General features: G+C 36.4%; 2 protein-coding genes across 2 annotated transcripts in view; both read left to right on the top strand.

Annotated features, from left to right (window-relative positions):
• Positions 1-12,140, top strand: part of LOC149066833 (SURP and G-patch domain-containing protein 1-like) — a 32,340-nt gene extending 20,200 nt beyond the window's left edge. Inside the window, exons 7-13 of the mRNA XM_089253131.1 lie at positions 3,468-3,586; positions 4,736-4,843; positions 6,347-6,435; positions 6,745-6,901; positions 7,204-7,456; positions 10,204-10,333; positions 11,831-12,140. Coding sequence (XP_089109257.1) covers positions 3,468-3,586; positions 4,736-4,843; positions 6,347-6,435; positions 6,745-6,901; positions 7,204-7,456; positions 10,204-10,333; positions 11,831-11,857 — 883 coding nt within the window. The 3' untranslated portion in view covers positions 11,858-12,140. The remainder of the gene's footprint in view (positions 1-3,467; positions 3,587-4,735; positions 4,844-6,346; positions 6,436-6,744; positions 6,902-7,203; positions 7,457-10,203; positions 10,334-11,830) is intronic.
• An 8,313-nt stretch (positions 12,141-20,453) lies between these two features.
• LOC149066832 (uncharacterized) overlaps positions 20,454-25,436 on the top strand; it is a 66,845-nt gene continuing 61,862 nt past the window's right edge. The window contains exon 1 of the mRNA XM_089253150.1: positions 20,454-20,640. The gene's annotated coding sequence lies outside the window, so the exon portion shown is untranslated. The remainder of the gene's footprint in view (positions 20,641-25,436) is intronic.

Genomic DNA, 25,436 nt, shown 5'->3' with positions numbered 1-25,436 from the left:
ACAAATAAAACTTGCCAATTTTTCCACAGAAACATACATGATTTTTAATTCAGACTACTCAAATACATGTACCCACACACGGTGCATGATAAATTAGCTTAAAACTCAAAATGTAAATATTATAAACTCAAAATATTAGTCATTTTCGGTTTGGTTAAGCAGGTGCCCACGAAAAGCGTTTGACGGGAACTATATGAAAATTATATTCGGTACTTGCTGTTTTCATTTGATCGTTCACACCTTTTTAAAGTACGCAGAGAACTTAATATCAATGATTCTGGTGACATTTTTGACTTCACTATCGCTTAAACAAAATATCTTGAATGTGCTGCTATTATAGCTTGTGGCGAAATTCCCACTCTGTTGCTGTGCGCACCACTATACGCAGGCGCATTGGAATCAGTGTGTTTGATTTCTCTGCTCTGATCTCTTCTCTCATCATTGCTTTGCTTCTGTCCCACTATCTGTTCAGCCTAAAATAGCAAGCATAAAACTTACTAATGTCACAAATTTTCATAAACATGTCAGTCAATAATATCAAGTCACTGTTATTAAATTTTGAAAACTGGATTTTCCTGAATCCACTTTGAAATTTGAGTCATTCATTTGACTGTCGCATGAAATATCCTATATCAACATAACTCTTTGTGGTTACATCTGTATTAGTTAAAGGACTAGCAACATGGGTTATCCTTTTTTCATCTGAGTCATATACATAATTTTTCAATAACCGAGCGGAAGGAACATAAAAACCATCATGATCGCTATTTAAGATATTGCCTTCAATTTTTTAATTTGTCTTTAGTTTTTGTCCAAGATATTTTTTATTGACCATGTATTTAGGACCAATTGGGACTGCAACATCTATACAAATACAAATACAACGCCACAACAGGCAAAATGCCCAACGAGGTGGCTGATAAAAAGATGCCCATAAAAATATGGATGTCATATATTTCAAAAATACAGCAACCCAATTAAAAATGCAATTAACACAAATTATAAACAATATATACACATTATAAAATATTATACAACGCCCATAAATAATATTTATGGTTGTCTTATTCTAAGAATGGATAGCTTCTTGATTTACCCCAACATGCTTATCGTATTTCTTTTAAACGTGTCAATTGTGTTACAATTTACTACCTCCGGGGGTAAGCTATTCCATTGTGTAATTAAATTGTTTTTAAGTTTGATAAATTTATCTTCAATAATTATATCATTGCCTTTCTTACTTTATCTCTAATGACTTCGTCTAAATCTCTTTTTTTTTTAAATTTCATCAACATACTTCAGAAAACTGTCGTCAATATTAGATTTGATTAAGCTTAAAAATATATTTATCATCTATTTCCTTTTTTAATTTATCAGTTGATCTTATTATTTCATTTCTAAGAACTTGATCAAGATCATTTATTTTTTTCCAAGTTTCTTGACAGCTATCATCTCTAGTAGGCTTAATCATACTCATGTGCTTGCTATCTAAATTATCTATATTGGCTGCAATTTTGTTTTTGAGGTCTCCTGAAATGTTGCTGATTTCTTTTTTTTAAATATTCTGCAATTTCATTCCTAAGACTTAAACCTTCTAGCTCACCATGCTATCCAAGGTATCAATTTCTTTTTTTAGCTGCTCAAATGCACATCTGTTATATTTTCTAAATCTGTAATTTTCTTTAAGGTGTCATCTCATATTCACCATATTCAAATATATATTCAATGACTGTCATATTCAGTGTCCATCATTGGCATTTGATACAATTTTGAAAACCACTGGAATAAATCTACAATTACTGAATGACTGACATGATTTCAATGTTAGAAAATGCAACTAGAAGTGGAATAGCTCAGTGTTGTAACAGATATGCTAAAGCTAATTGCAAATATGTCAAAGATTATGATGAAAGTAAAGATTATAATTATTTAATGTATCTTGATGCAAATAACTTGTACAGTTAGGCAATGAGCCAGTCGGGCCTGTCATTTCAAATTTTTCGGGGTGGGGGGGGGGGGGCAAAAACAAATTACGGGCCTGGAGCCAGTATCTATCTTACGGTGGAATCAAGTGATGCAAAACACATATAGATTTAATGAATATGTCTTCTGCCGATAAGGGATCCAATTTAGAAATCGCACATAAAAAGTCACCAATAAAAATTTTACAGTTGCTATGGATACCTCGAACCTAGGATTTTTTAAACTATGGATGTTCAACTGAATATCTAGCAAACATTTTCCCATCTCTATGAATCCCATCCACAAGAATTGAGTGTAATTGTTTTGTAAATCATCAAAGTAAATCGCAATATAAAGGAGCATTTGGAAGGTATGAATGAAATCAATAATTTATGAAAAACCATGACAAAAACTCAATGAGAAAAGTCATAATAGAGTAATACATTTTTTTTTCTTTTGTTGAATTGTTTTTGTAAAAGAATTCAATGCTCAACAAAATGGCATTAAGAATGCTGTATAACATAAAAAAATTACCATATAATAGTGTTCATTAAATTTTCTTATGGCTGCTTCTGACCATTCACATTATTCTCTTTAGCTTAAAACTGATTAGTATTTTACTTTGAAAAAAAGACTGTTTTTCTCTTTTAAAAGTTTAAAATCTGTTTCTTCATGTGGCAATCCACAACTTTAACACATGAATTATGTTTATTTTATTGGGTATTAATGTTACACTAGATAAAAATATTTCATGATCTGGAAAAAAAAAATCATGCTTACTCCACTGTTTCATCAATCTATATTGCACAGCTTGTGCTCAGCAATTTTCCATAATAAACTTTGCTCAAACAAGTGGCAATATAAGTTAACAGTGATTTCATATGCAGTCATTAAACAAAAATAAACATGTGAAAGACCAAGTTTCAGGTTCAGAATCATGTGACAAATTTGACTCTTTCGATTGTAATTAAATTTTCTTTTGGGCACAGTAGTGTAGGCCAATAAGATACTTGCCTAAAGTACCAAAGGATGTTTAGAGGCATTGCGAGTTTGATACTCGATTTGCCCTTGACAGAAACTTTCTTGACGTGGGGATACAACAGATACTACGAGAAAATGACCGCACACACCCAGAAAAAGATTGCAGCAAGTTCCCCATTGAGGTGTTAGTGCATCAACTTCTCGATGAGTATAAAAAAAATCAGAACGCTGCCATTCAGAATCTGCAATAAATTGTAGGTCCTGGTCTCTTTTGATGTAGAGATACCACAGAAACAGCTATAGCATGAGGGGTTAGCACACCTCTCAGTGAGTATTAAAAGGTAATAATTCTGAAAGATGCCGTTCAGAATCTTCAGTAAACTGCACACTGTAATTAGTCCTTCTGTTCAGAAAATGACTGGTGCAACAAAAATGATCAAATCAAATTTTCTTTGTGGTGATGATATCAAAGGCATCAATGATTTCAATATAAAACTTACTTGAATTCATTTGTATTCCAATAGCTTTTTGAATAATGCAGAAGGATCGGTGTACAAGTTATTCAAGCAGAGAGTTGCTGATCTTGTGGAAGCAAAGAAAAGAGCGGAAGCCGATGGACATTTGATGACTTTTGACAGAAAAGGTGTGTGTCGATATGTTACAAACCATTCATTTTTAGTGGTAGATGTTAGAAATCATTTATATTTGATATTTAAAGTCTCAATAGGCCTTTATGTTTTTTCTTTCTTTAAAACATGTTCTTATGACTGTTGTATTTTTGAATGACGTATAATTAGTTTTCTTCTACACACAGACAGGGCTGTCAATAGCATTATAGGCCCCTGGGCAAAGTTATGTTTCTACCCTGCTGGAATTATGAGCCTACCAATTCACTACGTACTTCCAGAAATCGCTGTACAAAATCTTGTTATCACTGGGCCTGTCATTGCACTTGAGATTCCTGGGTTGTGCTGCTAGGTGAGCCTATGCATTTACACAGCTCTGTGTGCAGAAACAGCCATAAAAAGCAAATCCAATTCTTTTTAAAGTGGCTGTGTTTTAATTCTTTTTACACAAGCATTACTGACACATATGACGTATGCATTCTGAAATGCTAACTATTTAATTACAGTCAGAGAAATATTCACACAATTTGCTTATGTCTTGCTTTCTATTAAAAATACAAATAGCAGCATCTGAATACATAACATGCTTAACACACAGATACATGAACTATTAAGGCTCACAAATCACAACTCTGAGAAAGGGTTTACCTTTTTAGAAGTAAAAGAATGATAAAGAATTTCCTCCATGACTTTAGATTATGATTGTGGGGGAGGGTGCTGTAGCCCAGGTCGATAAGATACTCGCTCAAAGTACCAAAGGATGTTTAGAGGTGTCGCGAGTTCGATACCCGGTTCATCCTTGTCAGAAAACTTTCTGACATGGGTGCAACAGAAACGGCGACATGACCGTAGAAAAAATTGCTACCACAGGGAGTCCCCCATCAAGGGGTTAGTGCACCAACATCTCGATGAGTATAAAAACAAGCCTGCCATTCGGAATCGGCAATAAATTGTAGGTCCCGGTCTAATTAGCCCTCGTGTGCAGAAAATGACCGCGGTGCGACAAATATTATCAAAATGATTGTGGGGTTGCTGTATAATAATAATTTTAGCATAATCTTCTTTGAAAATTTCTAAGCTATGGGAATTGTCCACAATGATATTTTTTTGAATGACAGTAATTTAGGAAATAAAGCTCACTTTTGAAAATTTCTTATTTATTCCAGAAAATACTGATAATGTTGAACCAGATGCAAAACGAAAGAAGAAAAGTCGCTGGGGTCCACAAGAATCTGATGGCGTAGTCAACTCTATTCCTGCCGCCATTCAAAAAGGTAAGATTCTTGTATCCACATGACAGTTTTTCCTGCTGTGTTGGTACTTTTTCCTTTTATTTGAATAGCTTTACAACCCATCTTATTTCCATTGTTATGTAGCTTGTATGTTTTTAAACATCTAATTCACTGACTTCAAGCTCAGACACCACATAACGCTAATGAATTAGTCATCTACAAACAAATCTTATTCAAAACTTCTATGAAGCAAGATGTATACTGAGAAAAAAAGGCTCTGACAAACACATTATTCTGTTGCTGAGCCTTTTTGAAAGTTACATATTATTTCAATTTCAAATTTATTATCAATTTTTATTTTTAAGTTTTAAAAATGTAACAAAATTAAGCATAACTTTGGTTATTAGAAACAAAATAATCACAGGGTTCGTATGGGCGCAGATAAGTTATCCAGAACCATGCCAAGCATGTGAAATCAGAGGATTTCAGTGAACAGCCCCTGATTGCTAAATTTCTCGGTTCTAGCGCTTACGCGAGTGCAAGCCAACTGTAAAGAATTTTGATGCACTGAAACCAACTTTGACTAATTATGTCACAAAGGAAACAACTGTAAAGGCTTAAATCTTGTGGTTATTGAAATTGCAGAAAAGGGAAATCTTTCATTTCTTAATTGTTTTCCATTTTTCTTCTCCATCAGGCATATTTGAAAAGCATATATGCGTATAAAAAAATCTACGATTATGATGTCATTATGGTATTGTAATTAAAATTATTAATTTTATAATTAAAATAAATAATTTTATAATTAATTTTTTGTAAATTTTTATTAATTTATATCAATTTTTTGATTTAAAAAAACCTGGAATTTTTTGAAAGTTTGACTGGAAAACCTGCAAAAGTCTGAGAACATTTTTTATAAAAATGAGTATGAACCTTGTAATCAAGGCAGCAGGCCAAATACAAAGCATACACAGACTATGTTGACTCTGACCACCAGTTACAAATGTGTTACTCCAGGGAAATGTTCCACTCGATGGATATTTCCCTGAATAGAAATGAGTCACCATTCTCTCATAAAGATTCAAAAATAAGCCACCAGTTAGCAACCTATAATCCTGTAGTTCTTAACCAGAGGTCCTTGAGGTGTCAGGAATGGATCTATGAGCTTGAAAGGAGAAAATAGTTAGCCTATATTCTTTAATAAAATTAAATCAAAATATTATTGTAAAATATAACTTAAAAGTTGTCAGTAGTTTGTTAATTTGAGAGAATAAATGAATCAGTATAAAATTTTCACCTTCAACTATGTTGAAATTATTTGGTTGCCTGGACATATACTTGATCCTTTTGAGCCTGACCAGATCTGGTCAAAGAGTGTGTTTTCAAATACAGTTGATCCTTTTGAGTCCGTTATGATCTTACCTTAAACGTCCATATTTGCCTATTATGATTTTGCTCAAGAGATATACATGACCATTGCTGGATAGTAATTTTTTGTCATAGATAATAATCATAAAAATTAATATATTTCTCTTTTTTATGCAGACCCAGGATTGATATCATATGCTTTGCAAGTTTTTGGGTCAACAGATCTCTCACCAGAACAGTGGAAACAGTTGGAGGATCAGCAAAAAGTCAGTATACACAATATTTTTATCCATACCAGTATTTTTTGCTCTTTAACACAGCAAAAAAGTATGTTCCATATATTTTCATTCAGAGTCTTATTTCAATGGTTTTCAAGTTTATCTAAACTTTCAGGAAAGTTTTAATAACTTTCGATGATGAACATTTTATAGGAAAATAACTGTGGAAAAGATCATTTGTAGTATTGTTTTAGGTCTACAGGGCTTGCATTTAATGAAATATGTGTAACTATATATACAAATATATGCAACTTAATTTTTTTAATCTTTTTCATATTTTCCTTTCTTTATAAATAGATGAGGTTATTATACGAGATGATGAAAGCAAAAGAAAGAGAACAAAAACTTCTTCAGTTGAAAGGGAAAGTCAAATACGAATATGATTCAGATGAAGAGACTGAAGGCGGTACATGGGAGCATAAAAAAAGGAAGAACGAGATGGAAAAGACCCAAGGTTAATTTTTAGCTTTGCCACTGATTCATATTAATGTTAAAAACTTTTATCCAGATAATAAAAACATCAACTGTGCCAAATGTGAATGTTCCAAAAAGACCATATGTCAATCTGTACTCTAAGTAATATAGTTTTTAGAGAATTTTTTTTTACTGCCTGCTTCATGGATTAACCAATTTTCTGAAATATATAAGACTGCATCAAACTGAATTTAAAGATTTTTGCAAACATGTCTTTACTACTTTGTGTCTTAGTTTTGTGCACGATAGAGCTTTTTAAATTTTTTTGATTTGTTTCTTCAGCTTGGGCAGTTGCGTTGACTGAACAAGCTAAAGGTAAACATCACATTGGCGATTTCTTGCCCCCGGATGAGCTTGAGAGATTCATGGAGAAATGGGATGCTGTGAAGGAGGGTCGAAACCCGGATTTATCTGACTACAAGGAGCACAAAATCACTGCTGATAACGTTGGTTATCAGCTACTCCAAAAAATGGGCTGGAGTGAAGGTCAAGGTCTTGGCCAAGATGGCTCTGGCATTGTGAACCCGGTTAATAAGTGAGTTGTTTAGCTAATATTCAAAACATCTATTTGCGGTTGTATTTTATAAGTTTCATCACAATGTTTGCTTTCAAGATTATTGAATACATTTATGTTAAAAGGGCAATATAGTAAGAACTTCTGCTCTTCATAATCAAAAACACCAGGGGATTGCATCTATGAGCAGCTATTCTTTGCAAGTAAAATTCAGAAGAGAAGAAAATGTTAGGGCAGACAAAAGAGAAGTACAGTTGCCAGTTGTGTTCAAAAAAAGTCGGACAACCTTATTTTTGCTCAAATATTTTGATGCATGGGTTAAATCGGTATATAAAGCATATAGATTTGATATGCTTTAATATAATATGATTTGATTGCAAAAATAATCTTGTAATCAAATCATATACTTCGTTTTTTTTTTTTTTTTTACAAATATACTCGAACTTATAAGATAGAAAAAATTGGACGATTCACAGGAGTTATCAAACCATCAAAAATAAACATAATAAAAAAAAAATAACACGCTTTTCAATATTTGGTAAAGTACTCCATGGCTCTAATTATTTCACTGCATTGAGTCCACAAAATCAAAGTTTTATTAGGTACTTTTTTCCATTCTTGCTGTAAAAACTAAAAGAACTTACATCCAGATTAGAAAATTTTGTAGCTTTACAGCAATGTTCAAGTACCTGCAATAGATTCTGTATTAGGATTTAGGACTGTGATGGCCATTTTAGAACTCTCACTTTCTTGCCAGTAAACCACAACTTCACAGACTCAACTGTGTGCTTTGGATCATTCTCTTGTTTAAAAATCCATCCTCAAGACATTTGAGTTCTGCCGTGGGGTAACAAGTGAGCCTTTAGAATGCCCAATTACCGTTTTTGGTCCATGATGCCTTTTATTCACACTAAAGGACCAGCACTGGATGATCCAAAGAAGCCCCACACCATGACCTTACCACCACCATGTTTAACTGCATGAAGCTGATATCTCCTGTTGAATCGCTTTTTAACTGGCCACCTAATATGTAGTTATATAGTTTTTCATTCGATCCAGATATTTGGAACTTGTTCTCATCCCTTCAAAGAACCTTTGCCCATTGTTTGTGAGTCCAACTTTGGTGCTTCCAAGTGAAATGAAGTCATGCCTTTCTATTCTTAATGGAAATCAAAGGCTTCTCTGTAGGTCTTCAACCAAAAAGAGGAGCTTGATTGTAGAAAAACTGACAGAAACTTGAGAACTGGCTTGAATTTCCTGGTTTATCTCCATTACACTTTTCCTCAGGTTTTTTGCCAAATGTTTTATCAAGTGATCTATTCTGAAACAAGTTTTTCTTGATCAACTAAAACCGGTCTTTTTTGTTTACCTCACCATAAATTTGAAACTGCTTTAAAACAAATATTGTCAATTTTGGAACACTTAAAAGTTTAGAAATAGAATTGTAGTTTTTTTCCGTCTTGGATAAATTTCGTGATCTGTTCTTTTGTTTCCACAGACATTCGTCTTTTAGGAGGCATTTTCCTTACTTTTAAAGTTGCAATAAAAACAATTATTAATTAAAAATGAATAAAAAACAATTCCAAAGACTATAAAAATTCCTCTTTCTGACTTTTTTGAACTTTGAATGAATTCCTTTTGGGAAGCAGCATATTATATACCCTTTCTTTTCCTATAAAATTTACACATTCGTAAGAGTTATGTAGATAGTCATGATGCAATGTGATTCTGATTAATAATACTTTGCATAATATGATTTGCTTTCCATTCCATTTTAAAGGTAAAATCAATTGTCTGATTTTTTTTAATGCAACTGTATTGTACAATTCTGCATTATATTTTTTCATATGTGAATTGAACGCAGACTGGCAAAAATATCTCTTGTCTTAAAAATGGTTACATTAGGACATTTTCAGAAGTTACAAGTAATTTCAGAGGTGAATTTTTTCAACTGAGAGTATTTTTTTCACCCAGGTAAATCCTCTCTTTTGCCATTTTTGTCATTTAGTATAGCAATTATTAATAATTAAACTAGCATTGCTAATAATTAAACATTTATGCATTATACAATACGCAAACTTATCTTATACAAATCTTCACAAGAAAATTATTCTTACATTTTCTTCAAGTACTTATTTAGATTAGTGTTATTAGTTTTTTTTTTTCAATATTGTTTTGAAAATTTATGGAAAGTTCTGTGAAGTTCTCCATCACCTTCTCTTTGTTTCAAAGCTTATCTAGACATCAGCCACCAACGACATAGATTCAGTTTTCTGATTTTCTTCCAATTCTTCATCAGTTTAGTCGATTACTTCTTTTGGTTAAATTATTTCTTAATCAGATTTTTCTGCTGATGTTTGCAGCAAATAATAGTGATGGACCAGGATTATGCTTCATAGAAGATCCCCCCCCCTTTTTTGAAGTTCGCAGTTTCTTTTACCACTTTTCTCCTTTATAGAACCTTTGTTTCTTGTATTGGAATTTAGAAAAAAAAATTGGCAAAGTTCAGGTACTAAAAATGAGACAATAACTTACGAGGCTGAATTTCCTTATGAGTTTCATATAGTTTTTCTTAACAGATGAAGTTCATTTAAATACTGTTTTTGATTTTCTATGGCTGTGGTGTTAATTTTTATGCAATGGAAATTTTATAATGTGATTTGGTATTGATTTGATTTTTTAAGCAATTTGATTTTATGAAGTGGCAGATTTTATTAGCAGCCGGTACTGTATTTTCTGTGATATTTCATTGAACATATTTTTGATAGGAGTGCTGCTCCAGTTGAGAATGCTGGGTTAGGCTTGAACAGACCAGATGATATTACTCGAGAAGATGATGAATATGAAGCTTACAGGAAGCGGATGATGTTGGCTTACAGGTTCAGGCCCAATCCCCTGGTAAATTCTTTCCTCTTTAAACGTGGAGAAGAAATATTTTGTAATGCTTGTGAACATCAATAAGCTCTCATATTATTAAACATGCAACTCATAAATATTCCTTTGAGGAATTTCTAAAAAATTAATGAATGCTGGAATGTTCTGTGCATGTATTGCTTACCTAAAGTGGTGTTTGTCATGCATATTATGTGCTGCTATATCTGTCTTCCGAATTTGGAAGCAGTAACTCTGCAGGTTATTTTCCCAGCACATATTATGCACAGACATTAATTGTAGTGCTCTTCTACTGCTATTTGACATAAATTATGCTTTAAATCTAATGTATGGCTTTTGTACATTTAATATTAACAGGGAGTGATAGGTTTGAGGCAGTTTTAAATTTATTGCATTACAATTTGTTTTAAATTTTATTTTAGCTATTTTAAAAAATATATTTTATATATATGTAATTCAATTGGAGGATGAAAAATTCCAACTAAAAAAAATATAGCATTAGATTTACTATTGCTAAACCAGACATGTACCTCGTCCATATTTCTCTACAGAACTTCTAATGCATTGGTACATGTCGGAATGTGCGTGTCCGTGTTGTGAACTTAACAAAGTTTGTTTCCGTGTAATGCTTCTTATGTGTAGCGCTGCCATCAATTTTTCTAACCATGAGTGAAGTGTAATGATTGAAGATTTTATCATTGTAGGCCTGTTGCTCTCTGTGGCGAGACCTTTTAACGGGGAGATCGGCCTGCATTAGTGTCTCAAAGTTAGAAACCACAGAAAACCAACTTCAGCCGACCACCACTATGGCGAGGGTGGGGTTTGAATCCGGGTCCGTGCAATGTGGAGTCCATCACTGTGACCACTCAATCACCACAGTGGCAATATTAGATTCACTGGTACAGCTCAACCAATGTTCCCTTTAAGCTGCACTGTGCAATGAAGATGCTCTCAAGTTCACAAAAACACCATAAAAAGGATTGGAAAATATAGGGTATTACATTATGTCGTCATATCACTCTGAGAAAAAAACATGTCTGCACAGGTGAACGAAAAATTGACAAAACCATCGATTTTAACTTTGAAAAAATATATTCTAAGTTACACAAATTTTCATTATTAATAATACTTTTGTGTTGATGCATATGTTGTTTTACAGGGTCAATAAAAATTGTGATTAAAAAAAATAAATCTAATTTTTTTCATTTAAATCAGATTTTTTAAATTTAAATCTGTCTTTCCTAAATTTAAATTCAATATTTATAATTCTGATTTGAACGTAGGGGGCCTCTGTGCAAAGCAGAGATTAGGGGGTTCTTAACTTAGGTCAAAGATGTTGGTTAGTTAATCAATATATATGTATTGTTTAAATTTTAAGGTAACAAAAATCATGCAGCCTAATGATGTGTTGTGACAATTCAGCAAGTTTGGTACAAATCTATAAAGAAGTTATTTATATACGTGAGTGCTTTAATTTTTTAAATCTTTGTCTTTATTTTCCAGAATAATCCTAGACGTCCATATTACTGAAGAGGAATCCAGCCTCTACGTGATCCATCTAAGTAGATCAGCAATAGATCATAAATCATTGATCACAAAAGTATATTTGTCAGTTTTTCCCTCTTAATTTTGTACAGCTATGCCTCTGATGATATGAAATTGTACATGCAGGATGATTACACTTTTTTGTCTTTTTTTACTCAAAGATAAACTCCTTATTCCAAATACTAGAGTGAAACATTGATTTTTTGCAGTTTTTTTTCTTTATTTTATATTTTGATCTTTAATTGAATATAAAATTGTTTTTGTTTTGAAAAGTATTGTCTTTTCCTTTTGAACATGTATTTATGAATTTATGATTGGCGCCATGCAATCGTTTTGAGAAATTATTATTCTGAACATCTATGAGGGTTAGAACAAGTTTCCAACAAAGCTTATTTTGTACAGCAGTACTTCCATCTAACAACCATAGATGTGCCCACTAAAAACTTTGGTTTCATGCCCCCTCAGGATGCTATACCGCAGAATAAACAATGGGGCATTTATTACATTCCATGTGGTGATTGCTCTCTTGGTTATATAGGACAGACAAGGAGACCCATAAAAGCAAGATTAAATGAACACGCTCGCTGTGTTAAGAATCAGGAATGCGAAAAATCGACCATCGCCGCTCACTGTTGGCAAGAAGGCCATAAATTCAAATTTCAAGAAGCGAGAGTTTTTCACAAAGTCAAGTCAACAGTTGATCTCGATTTCTACGAAGACACATATATTCGGGCCTTCAAAAATATACTAGTGAATGATAATAAATCTACACCCCCGATCGCAACACCATGGCTTAAATTCATTTTGAGCGGGAATTACAAGAAAATTCGAATGGACCAATCGGATAGCACTATTCCGCAAAGGTCCAATCAGGACGCTGCATTAGTATCTCACGCAGGCTCACAGCTTCATTCTGACCACGACGTTTGAAGTGAACAGATGTACTTCTTCCGCTGAGCAACCGAGCGTGAAGATTTGGTATTCAACCCAAATGGGAAACTCGGTCAGCAAAACTAGTGGTTAAATTTTTCCTCTGAAGACGGCACCCATTGGTGTTGAAATGCATTAGGACTTTTATTATTTTTTGTGTATTTGCCTTATTCGTTGGTGTCTTCTAAAAAGTACTTCCTTAGTTGGCTGTGGGATTAGGGCCATTCAGGTAATTACATTAGCAGTTATGGGGGGTCCACATTTTCTGACTTTTGATGACAGTGGAGGAGGAAGGGTCGAATGATGATTACATAAGCAATAGAGTATGAAAATAGGAAATTGGGCAATGATCTATATGCTTTCAGAAAGTATGTATATAAAGTAGAAGGCCTTATCCTTTTGGTACTTGCAATCAAGTAACGGGGGTGCACCAGAACATCACTTGATCTGGGGGCCCCATGATGCTGTCAAGTTTTACAGACATGGGTTACAGCAAGACCGGGGCTTGAAGGTTGAGGGGGCAAGGAAGGTTACATATTGTGGGTGGCAATTTTAAGGAGACTGTCAAATTTCAATGTTTTGGGAGAGTGCACACTGGTCAATCAAAGGCTTGAAAGGCAGGAGTCCCCCTTTATGCCCCTGTGTACTCATTGGAGGGTCAGCAAAGTCTCTTAGATAGGGCTTTGGCTCAGTTTACTTAATATTGCTGACGGAGGACTTTTGCTGAACAGAAGGGAGTCAAAATTCTGCTTACGTAATACTTGAATGCCCCTACCCTATCCAGAAAGGCCAGGTTTTATCCCCCCCCCCATTGGTTAAAATATGGGGAAGTCAGCTAAAGTTAGTTTTCTGTGGTGCCATTCAAAGAAATCTCCACTGAGCATAGGCAACTGGTGTTAGTGCTCGACTTATCTAAAATTAAAAGCAACTAAACTTGTTTTGTGTAAAAAAAAATTTTGAATGTGAACAAATATTTTCATAGAGCTGTAAAAAGGCTAAAATTATATGGGTTGGTTCAAAGCTAATAAAAGCCTTTGTCCAGTGATTGCATCAAACCTGTTATAGGGACTTGAAGGGTAGGGGCTAAATATTAACAATTGTTAGTAGGGAGAACTCTGCAGCCCATGAAGCAAATTATCAGAGAAATATGTGTAAAAAATATTTAATGTATTAGTTTCGGCGGGACCTTCCCCTGAGCCCAGAAAAAAAAAATCTCCTTCCTGAACTAAACAGCCCTGCACTGAGACAAAATATCAAAATTTTTAGTCAATTAATAAAATAAAATGAACAGTAAAGAAATAGACATTTTTTGGGTATTATGTTAAGGTGAACTCTGAAAGAAAAGTAATCTTTCCGCTGTCACCTGGGTCCTCTTGCAGACCAGGTAAATGCGCTACCATATACATCACTGCAGGCACGGCCCTATCTTCCTTAATGAACAACACTTTGTTTTTAACTGATGAATTGGAGCAGTTGGTGGGGGGCCAAATATTCTTGAGGCCCACACTGAAATCCATTTCATTGTTTCAAAAAATCTTGCTTATTAATTCAATAGTTTTTTTTGGGGGGACTTTTGTTTGCTTGGGCCCCACTATTGGACACTGTGCCACAATGTTACTGACTCAAAAATAGGGCCCTAGATTCCAAAAATAAATGGGAGGTGTACAAGCTTTCTTTCATTTTGACAATGTTTCAAGATTAATTTATCAATTCATGATTTTTAATTGTTATCATTAGTAACAGGTTTTGAAAGAATCAAAATGCTACTGTTATCCGTTGATGTAAAATTGGAACTCTGCTTCTGCAGTGGCTGCAGACAAGTTTGATTTGATATTGATCAGATACGAGACCCATACAGCCATCTAGCGATGGGTCTGTTAGCTTGCCAGAGAATTTCTGATTATCAAAAATGTGAATAGAATGGCAGCCAACAGTTCTAATATGAAATCACAAAGTGAAAATTATCATTTCGTCTGCTTCATTCTAGGTTCTTTGTTTTTGATGTTTCCTTAAGCATTGTGAAAAAGAACTGAACTATGCTGTTATTCAGTTCAGTTTGCGGGTTCAGCTGGTAAAGAACTTAAACCTTGACTGATGCAAGCCAGAGTTCCACTGCTTAGTAATAACTCAGCAATCCTCTTCATCAAATCACTCTGCTGATTGCACGAGCAGTAGTGTGTTTAAGCCATGATTAGAATAAGAGCATATAGGAGTGTGGAAAACCTTATGTGCACCCATCGCCATCTGATGGCGACAATTGGAAATTGATGTGGTTTTGGGAAAGTTGTGGTGCTTTTGAGGCGAGCCTAGACTGTTCTCTCCCTAAAATATTTTTAGGTTTTAGTAATAATATACCTCCACCATGATGAGAGTAAAATTTAAATGTAATAAATATACCTCGACCGATTAATTGTAACAATATGTTATAAATTAATTAATTTACATATTTATATTTTAGCATCCAAGAAGAGCCATACCCAGGCATCTCTAATCCACGAAATAGAAAAGAAAGCATAAGAATTGTTCATCTATTCAAAAAGGAATTTCTTAAGGACCCTATTATCTAGCATAAAATAATACTAGAATTTTGCATGTGCAAAATTAGATAATTGAAAAATTTATGTATAAGAAAATTTTATTGTCATTAATTACTGTCTGGGGAGGACTGGTCATATAAAGAAAGTTCTTTGGCCATAGGAAAATAAGTTTTTCCTCTGCTGTCATAGGAGGAGATTTTTGCGAGGTGATCAAACTCATGGTTAGAAAGCTTCTTAAAAAATTTCTTGGTAAGTGTTTTGGCAAAAGATGTAATTTGCACCTTTGTCTTTTCATATGTGTAAGAAACTTAACTGCACTAAATGAGAAATTTTGCTCCTTGACTCCACTTTTGTAAGCTGGTAGGCCTCCTTGTGGTGTCCTTTGATTAACTATAAATCTACTTTCTCGCATTGTTCTCCAACATGTTGGGATTTTTGTTACTTGTGCATGTTTTTGGAATTTTAGTAAATTTATGACTTTATCTGTATCTAGTCTTATTATGAATAATTGAAAAGCTTATTTTCAAAAAGGAACCTTTCCACTTCAGACAAATTTACAGTAGAAGTAACAAAAGTGGAAAATAGCAGAACCGGTAGCATATAGCAATGGTGGAAGAATATTTAAATATTACGTTTCTTGATTAACACCACCCCCCCCCCTTCTTGGGTACGCCAATGGATGACAGCACGAACACTTGATTAAAATTAAATTCTCATTTCACTCGTCTGCTTCTTCCCCCTTTGTTTCAAGTGCTGAAAAACAAACGTGCTGAGCTGAGCTGAATTAAGATTTGTTTGCCAGTTCCATGTCACTATTTTTGATGGACATTCTACTGGTCTTATCCGCGGACCACTAAGGGGGTGGCCTATATTGTGACGTGTAAGTGCGTGTAGTGCAATGTGTGTGTAAATGTTGAGTAAAAGAAAAGTCGCAATCGGGTAATTTTAAGCTCATTTCTCAATAATTTTTGCAGGTAGAATGCCATGCCACTAGCTGAAAAGAAACACAGTTGAGTACATTCACTATGCACTTATTATGGTCAGGTTTTTCAAGGGGTCTGAAGGAACGTCTCTAGGTGGAAAAAGGGGAGAGGAAAAATTCGCCCGATCTTGTTGGACGACAAAAAACCTCTGGGGTCAAGTTCGGTGTTTAGTTCGTAATCCGAGGTATGCTTTGAATTCAGTAGCGCCATCTGTAGGGCGATCTCGTTACTACCGTTTAGGTTTCGTTTTGGGCTAATGCGGGCCTCTCTCTTGTTCTCCTGGTTTTACATGGGATACAGTTACAATATAAATGCCGAAAATAAGAAAAAGAAGGAACAATTACTAAATATTTACAAAAATTACAGTATTTACAATATTTACACTATACATTCACCAGGGTCGAGAGAGAATGTTTTGGGGGCGCCCGTATCTTATTATAACCTCTGGGTTATAATTGACTAGCTCTGCTAGATGTGTGTATTCAGAGTTACGCAGCGTCTCGTATTGCGCCTCTGCGAGTTTTCGAATGTGTTCCAGAAAGGTGTTGACCTTTAGGTCTCTTCTGATGTCAATGTTTCGGCAGTACCATCCCGCTCTGGCAAATTTCCTGAAGTTTTTGTTTTCGAACACTTGTAGCGTGCTGACATTCTTTTTTGTGGCAAAGGCCCAGACTGGTGCCGCATAAGTAATTATCGGCCTTATCACAGTGTTGTACAGCGTTAATTTGTTTTTTATCGAAAGTCCACTGTTGGGGAAAAAGATTTTGTTCAACATTCCCAGTTGCTTAGTGGCTTTCATCCGTACATATTCGGTGTGTGCTTTGAAGTTGATTTTTCTATCGAAGAAGACTCCAAGATATTTTATTTGATGTTTCGGTGGGAGCCTGGCCTGCCCAAGTTGAATGAAGTGATTTTGGCCCATGGGCGGGTTTCTTCTTTTATGAAACCAAATGAAATTGCATTTGCCATGATTCAGGGCAATGTCAGATTCAATACAGTAATCCTCGATATCGTCAACTGTTTCTTGCAGGTTCTCAAATGCTTTTTGGGGGTCTCTGCAATTGGTAGAAATAAGGACATCGTCTGCATATTGACTAATTAGCCCTCTTTGGGGGGCGGGGAAGTCGTTGACGTAGAGGGAAAAAAGTAAAGGGCCTAATACACTCCCCTGAGGAACCGACGCCCTTACGGGCCGGATCGTCGAGAGCGAATCACTTACTCTGACCATGAAGCTACGCCCCTGCAAGTAGTTTTTAACAAAGTATATTATTTTTGGGGGAAAGTTCATATTTATTAGTTTGTACAGCAGTGTCGGGTGGTCCGTCCTGTCAAAGGCGCGGGAGAAGTCCAGGGAGAGGGAGCATACATACTCTTTATAATTTATTGCATCCATCAAAAACTCCGTGGTTCTGAGTAGCTGTGTTACGCACGAGTGATTCCTTCGGAATCCGTGCTGTTCGGCCCTGATTACATCATTGCTCTCGCAGTGGGCGTTGAGTCTCTTTATGTATACTCTTTCAAATAGTTTACCCAAATTAGAATGAAGGCTGATTGGGCGAAAGTTCTGTGGGAAGAGGGGATCGGTATTCGGTTTGTGTATTGACTTAATAACAGCTGTTTTCCAGTGGGCGGGGAAATAATTGATTTTTATCATGGCATTAAAGATGTTGACTAGGCTGCCTATTGTCGAGGGGGGGAGGGACTTAATCGCTTGATTGGAGATATTATCCATCCCGGGGGCTTTCCTGGGCTTGAGCTGTTTGATAAGCTCATTGAGTTCATGGATGTCCGTAAGGGGTACCACCCCGTCCTCGGACATGGGTGTGGGAACTGTCCTAAAAAACCTTATAATGGTATCTTGAATTATGTTTTTCGTGTGATTATCTTGTAAGCCGTTTGGCATGAATTGTTTTTCGAACGTCTCCGCAAAGACTTCCGCTATTTCCGGTGGGGTGAAGACCACGCCCGCCTGTCCATGAATTCTGTTTATAAGTTGGAGCTTAGGCTTACATATTTTTAGAGCTTTCCAGATGGAGCCATCCGATAAATTGACCTCGCTCATGAAATGGTTAAAACGCTCATGTGTGTATGCCCTGATTAACGACAAACGTCGTTAAAGCCGGGTTTCCCGAGGAATAGAATTGCATCGTAAAAACGCTGATTGGTTTAAAACCTGAAATTCATGTTTTTTTTTACCAATCAGCCTGTAAGTTGCTGGTTGAGTGGACGGCGTGCCACGCTGGGTGATTCACGTTGCACGCGGCACAGAAAACCTGCGCCTAGGAAAATCCGGCTTTAATTGTTCGGAATGTTAAAAATACGTGGATATGCAGACAGCAGATGATGCCCCGTGTTAGTAAAATGCGTTGCGTGATGAAGTTACACATTTTAGCCGACGCAAAATGGTCCTATTCGGTTCATGCAGAGCAGAAAAATCGTCAAAAAATCCATCTTGCTTTCCTTCAAACCTAGCACAACTCAGGTCTATCGCCATAGGCAATTTACTACCTAGTGAGTTGTGCCGGAAGTGTGTGTGTACCTAACAGTCTGAGTGCGTATCTAGTGTTGTGTATGATTTTTCAGTGCTGCCATCTATATCTCAGAAGTGAAGTGAGTGATGTGTAGTGACTGAATATTTGTACTGTTTGTAGGTCTGTTGCTCTCTGTGGCGAGACTTTTTAACGGGGAGATCGGCTCGCATTTGAGCCTCGAAGTTGGGAACCACAGAAAACCAACTTCAGCCGACCACCACTGTGGCGACGGTGGGGCTCTACCACTCGGCCAACACAGCGGCGAGATTTAGCTTGTGGGCTCCGCCCGCACAGAACTGCACTGAATAAAAATTGCTCTTTGACCTGCTGAACCACTCAGCATCACATGTCTCACACATGGCCCCCGCACAAGGGGTGGGCTGGCAAGGCTCCAGCCCTGGGGCTCGGGACGATTTTCACCATTTTTGGTTTTTTACGCTATAAATTCATCATAAAGAGGGCCCCGCCCGCAAAAGATCCCAGCTTGGGAGCCCTGTTTCAGGATGTGGGGGGGGGCGCAAAAGATTCCAGCTTAGGGGCCCTACTCCAGGATGTGAGGGCCATGGTCTCACATGTGTCACATCATTCATTCACAAAAAAACGCGATATCTCATTGATGCATAACTCCAGTTTTATTACGAGTTGCAATTGTCCAAACGCCGGTGTGGTGGTGGAGTGGTCATAGTGACGGACTCGCATCGCGGGGACCCGGGTTCGAGCCCCCACCGTCACCACAGTGGTGGTCGGCTGAAGTTGGTTTTCTGTGGTTCCCAACTTCGAGGCGCAAATGCGAGCCGATCTCCCCGTTAAAAAGCCTCGCCACAGAGAGCAACAGTACTACAAACAGTACAAATATTCAGTCACTACACATCACTCCACTTCTGAGATATAGATGGCAGCACTGAAAAATCGTACACAATACTAGATACGCGCTCAGACTGTTAGGTATACGCACCTACACTTCCGGCACAACTCGCTAGGTAGTAAATTGCCTATGGCAATAGACCTGAGTTGTGCTCGGTTTGAAAAAAAAAAAATTGTCCAAACAAATACGGGTGATATGGTCACTTGATTTATGTCTAGGCTGACCATATTTTCTCGAGAGAAATACGGGACATTGGGATTCCAAATACGGGACATTGCCAATTATCGCCAAAACCAAACAAAGTTGCCAAATATTGTTGAAATTACGGTTAAATCACAATGGCGGGAAATGATGCATTACTGCAAATTGAAGTGGATTAAAATGTATTCCACGAAAAAAAAAGTTTACCAAACCAAGGCAAATGTGGGAGATTAGTATTCTCATATATAGATGTATCATAAAATAATTTATGAGTTGAAAATTAATGTCAATCTTTGACTTCAATAAAGAATAAAAATTCAAGTAGGCTTTGTGTAAAATATGGGAAAAACCGGGACACTTTTGCCAAAAAGTCGGGACAGTTAAAAAAACAGAAAAAACCGGGACTGTCCCGGGAAATACGGGACGTATGGTCACCCTATTTATGTCTGATAATGTCATGAAAAGATATGGTCACATTGATATCACCAATAAAACAGAAGACGGCCTAAATGTGTCAACCTTTGTATAATAGTGTTATAGGTTCAACAAAGGGAAAAAAAACAAAAAAGAAATAACAGTTGTTATAAACAAACTTGTAGCTGTTAACCAAATGTGATTCAAAGCAGCTCCATGGTTATTAACAAACAAATCCAATAAAGCTGGAAATATCCAAATTTTATCAGTAATTACCGCCGACTTCCACGAGCTTTAGGATTCTTTAGTAAGTGTATATTTTAAATGATTTGAATGATGAAATTTTTATCAGTGAGACCGAGAGCACCGGCTAGTGCTTTTTCTTTCTTTTTGTCAACCATGACACCAGGGGTTGACAAATCCAGAAAAAAAAAATATAGGTGCCAACCAACCATTTTAGGACCCCCCCCCCCCCCCCAGCGTCAAAGAAACAAACATTTTCCGTAGCACCCCATCAATATATATACAGTCGGCCCCCCGTATTCGCGGGGGTTACGTTCCGGGAGTGACCGCGAATAACAGAAACCGGAACAGGTTGGCAATTTTTTCCGACTGTCCGAGAAAAAGCCGCCAGACACTACGTGCGCCAGAAAAAAAAATCGCCAGCATAGAAAACGGTAAAAAACAATTAAAACAAATGGTATAAACAAAAATAAGCTCTGGATTGTTTAAAAAATAATACAAATACAACGCCACAACAGGCAAAATGCCCAACGAGGTGGCTGATAAAAAGATGCCCATAAAAATATGGATGTCATATATTTAAAAAAAAAACAGCAACTCAGTTAAAAATGCAATTAACACAAATTATAAACATTATATACACAAAATACTGTCAATAAACTGTGTAACTATACACAGTAAATATACTGTATAAAACTGTGGATAAAAATAAATCAATCAGGTTTTGAATAAAACCCGGGCATTGTTTAAATGAAGCCCAGACCGTTGTTTAAATAATGAATCGATCAAGGTTTAAATAAAGGGAAAGAAAAGGGAACAATACAACCTGACCAGCGACGAAAATGTAATCCAAATACTCGGAACAAGCACAAACGACAAAATGGCTGTTCGGCTGTTTGAAAAGACGCGCTAAACAACTAACGCCGCCTGAAGATGGCAGAATTTTCCAGAACAGCGTTTATTTAAAAAAAAGGGTCCGGGTTTTAGTTTTAATGCATAGAATATTTATTTATTTATTCAACATGCCTGGATCCGTTTATTTAAAAAAAAGGGTCCGGGTTTTAGTTTTAATGCATAGAATATTTATGCCCGGAATTCCTTATGCCCCAATCTTTTTATTATTAAAAAAATGGGCCAGGTGTAATTTTTTTTAACTGATATTTTTTTCTATTTTTATGCTTGGTGGTTTCTATTATGTTTTGCATGCTGATGTTTTTTTTTTGGCGTCCGTAGTGTCTGACGGCCTTGGTGACTCTTCGTCGGGCCATCAGACATGTGTGGCACCAAATAATCGCCAAGTGGCGGACCATACGACAGCTGTTCCCAGCATAACAACACCAAACCAGAGTGCACCAACGATGGCAACTTATCGCCGGAAAAAAGTCACCAATTTGGCGTGTCCCTTATACCAAAGCTGTTCTCAGAAACCATAGGTTTTTTTATTGTATATCTCGTTCATTGAACATCATGAGAAAGAGCAGGGTGACGCAGAGGTAGAAGGGAATGTAAAAGAGGGTGCAGCAATTGTTGGCAATGTTTTCTGAAAGAACATGGTGATTTCTGTTTGTTGTTTCTTGTTTCTTCATATCATCAAGTATGTTGGAGTATGTTGACAAGGCTTCCTCTACTAATTTTTCTACATGTAAAGAACGTAAAATAGAGGGATTTATGTTATGAAAATAATCTATTGATGATTTCAGCTTGCTAATCCCTTCCGCTATGTTACTTGTCTTCTACCTCTTTATCTTGATCATCTTCATCTGGTACTGCTTCAGTTTCAGGACCATTCAGCTGCATTAACTCCTCCTCGGTCAACCCAATATCAAAAGAACTTTGAGAATAGCATGTATTCACTCTCAAGGTACCTCCTGACTTCTGGAACGAAACACCATTTGAGCCAATCCATGGAAAGTGTTTTAATAGTCCAAGCCAAATTCGTCCAAAATACTGGGACCTTTGGCGAATCCTTCAACAGGATTCGTTCGCGGATTCACAGATTTGAAAATGATGGTGGACTTTATCATGTACTCGTACGCATTTGCGCAAAACAACATAGTAAGTCTATCTCTAATTGCCTTAAAAAACCAGGAGCTCACTTTTTTCCTCTTGCTTAATTTCTTTGCGGCATTTTCTTCCAAAATAGTGTCGTTTCGTCAGCGTTAAACACCTGGTGAGGTGCATAACCCTTCTCTTTAATAATTTTCTACAAATTTTTTGAAATTTTCCAGCTGCCTCCTGGTCAGCAGAGGCTTGATCGCCAGTGCTTTTAAAATTACTTGATCTGAATCGTTTTTTAAACCTATGAAACAACCTTTGCTTGCATAAAATTCTGATGAAATAGACGTTTCACCAGCCCTTTCCTTATGGAAGAGAAGAGTAAAAGTTTTCACATTTTCTGTCATAATATTACAATCGATTGAAATACCTTTTTGTGTCAGTCTTACACCCACAAAAAACCACATTTTCTGTATGTGAAACCAATGCCATCTTCACGCATGGGCCCACCCGGGCACCTCAAGAGAATAGGGGCCTCAGAAAAATTGAAAGTAGTTGAAATTTTCGAAAATTTGTCAGATAGGGCCTCAGAAAAATCACTTGGCCCAGGGACCCATGATGCTCTTAAGACGGTCCTATGTGAAACACATGGATCCCATAGGTGCTGCAAAGTTTTGACTGCCACGGGTGCAGCTATAGCTACGGCTGAACGAATTTCAGATTCCATTTTCTTGATATAGCTCACAGTACATTCGTTAATTCCTTAATGGCGGACCACAGCAGGTATTGAATTCGCTAAGCATAGTCAATATATCAAATTTTTCTTGTCAAGTTTTCACTTTTATCTATCTTTTCAAAGCATTATCAGTAGCACTAGAAGAATAAGACATCCTAAACAAGCACAACTCAAATTTTGTAAACTAAACACGTGAATGATGAATGTTCGTAACGTGTGTAAAAACAGTGTGTGTTGTAAAAAAAAATTCCAAAAAGGAAAAAAACCGCGAATACGGAAACCACGAATACGGGGGGAGGGGCAGCTTCGATATGATCACCACATTTTGGCGCTAAATAAGCTATTCCGTCCGATGAAAAGTCGCCTAGACCGCCTGACTCTACAGACGCCGAAAAGAAAAAGGCCAGCATAGAACAGCTTCGGTATAAGGGGCAGCTTGGTGATTTTCAGTGCCAAACATGTCCGACAACCCGATCAAAAGTCGCCAAGGCCGTTAGACACATTACAGGCGCCGAAAAAAAAAAATTCGCCAGCATAAAAAACAACGAAAACCAACAAGCACACATAATTACTAAATATAATAATAATCAAGACAATAAGGCATCCAGACGCTTTTAAATAAACAACACCCCTTCCTGTTGTTTAAAAAATAAAACTCTGGATTAAAATACGCTATCAGGCGCTATAAATGAAACATGGGCACTGTTTATATAATAAATCAATCAGGGTATAAATAAAATCTGGACTCCAGTTTAAATAAAGGAAAATATTAAAGGTACAACCTGAGAGACTGATAGAAAAATCCCCAGTGATATCTGATGATGTTGGTTTCTGTTGTTTCTTTATGGTGACAATTTTTTTTTTGATGATATCCGATAATTAATCGGATCCATGCACTACATTGTGAAAATCAAGCTGTAAAAAAGATCTCCTCTCACAACTGCTTTCCAAATCATTAAAAACGCAGCGGCTATGGGGTGACGTCATTTGGAAGAAAAAAAATAGAATGGAAAGGGAGAAGACATGTTCGTGTGTGAAAATGGCAGTTGAAAGTTTCAAAAGATGCACTAGGAACAGGAAAAAACAACAACCAGTGTCACCTGGCTGTAGTTTAACAGAAAGAACATTCTAGAACAACGGCAACGCAGAACACAGCGCGGCAGCGACTTATTGTCGGAAAAACGTTGCCGAGTTAGCGTGTCCCTTATACAGAATCTGTTTTCGGGAGCAGATTTTCTAAATTAAAATACAATTTGAATGCTGAAGAAATACTTCCCTCTAGGAATTATTATTTCTGATTTGCTAGAAATCATATGATTGCCTTAACGAAGGTTTCCGTCTCTTCTGCATGAATCATTCGGTGACTTTAAAGAATCCAGAGGCCGGTGTTCACACAAATACCGTCAAGCGAATGTGCCACTGTATCAAGGGAAATTTGTGTGCTTTGTGACTATTTTAGTCAATTTGATTCTTAATTGTGGCACAGTTTATGTGTCGCCATCAGCGGAGGAAGTTACTCGTTTGCTGTTCACCAGTTTTCAAAAACTAATTAGTGTCTACATGCCACTGTGATGTCTACCCACCTGTTTCAGCAAACAGAAAAAATACTATTTTTTTCCCATTTAATGCTATTGGTTTTTATTCATTTCAATGCTAATTGGCTCTCCTTGAACCAGGTACCATCTCTTATGGCTCAGTGCACGGAATGCTCACAGTTTTTTTGGCAGCACAAGGAAAAGCCATCGCTTATATCATCACGAAGGGCCAACTTCATTGGAACATTACAGATTGGGCAATCATAACTTTATGCTATTAGACCCTGCTGCATACAGAAATCCACCATGAATTTCGGTCCAGCTAACTGCCGGTGAAAAAAAAACCTTGTTGTACAACAGCAATAAAAAGAAGCAAACGTGAAAAAGTATGTGAGGTTAAATTTGACAACAGAAATGAGGTGCACAATGCTGGCTATCACTTTTTTGGCAAAATTGTCGTGAAAAGGTAATCTGTACGCTGACACAAAGCCCATCAATCCACTCTTAGCCTAGTGATTGCCTGAATTATCTGATCAGAAAGGGCATGTGAACTTCAAGTAAACCCAATTGATTTCACCAAATTTGCATGGAGCA

The sequence above is a fragment of the Pholcus phalangioides genome, unplaced genomic scaffold (assembly GCF_987345545.1).
Source record: "Pholcus phalangioides strain wild (caught in Gottingen) unplaced genomic scaffold, Ppha-v1.0 ptg000032l_1, whole genome shotgun sequence".
Taxonomy (NCBI): domain Eukaryota; kingdom Metazoa; phylum Arthropoda; class Arachnida; order Araneae; family Pholcidae; genus Pholcus; species Pholcus phalangioides.
This window is presented reverse-complemented; position numbering and strand designations above follow the sequence as displayed.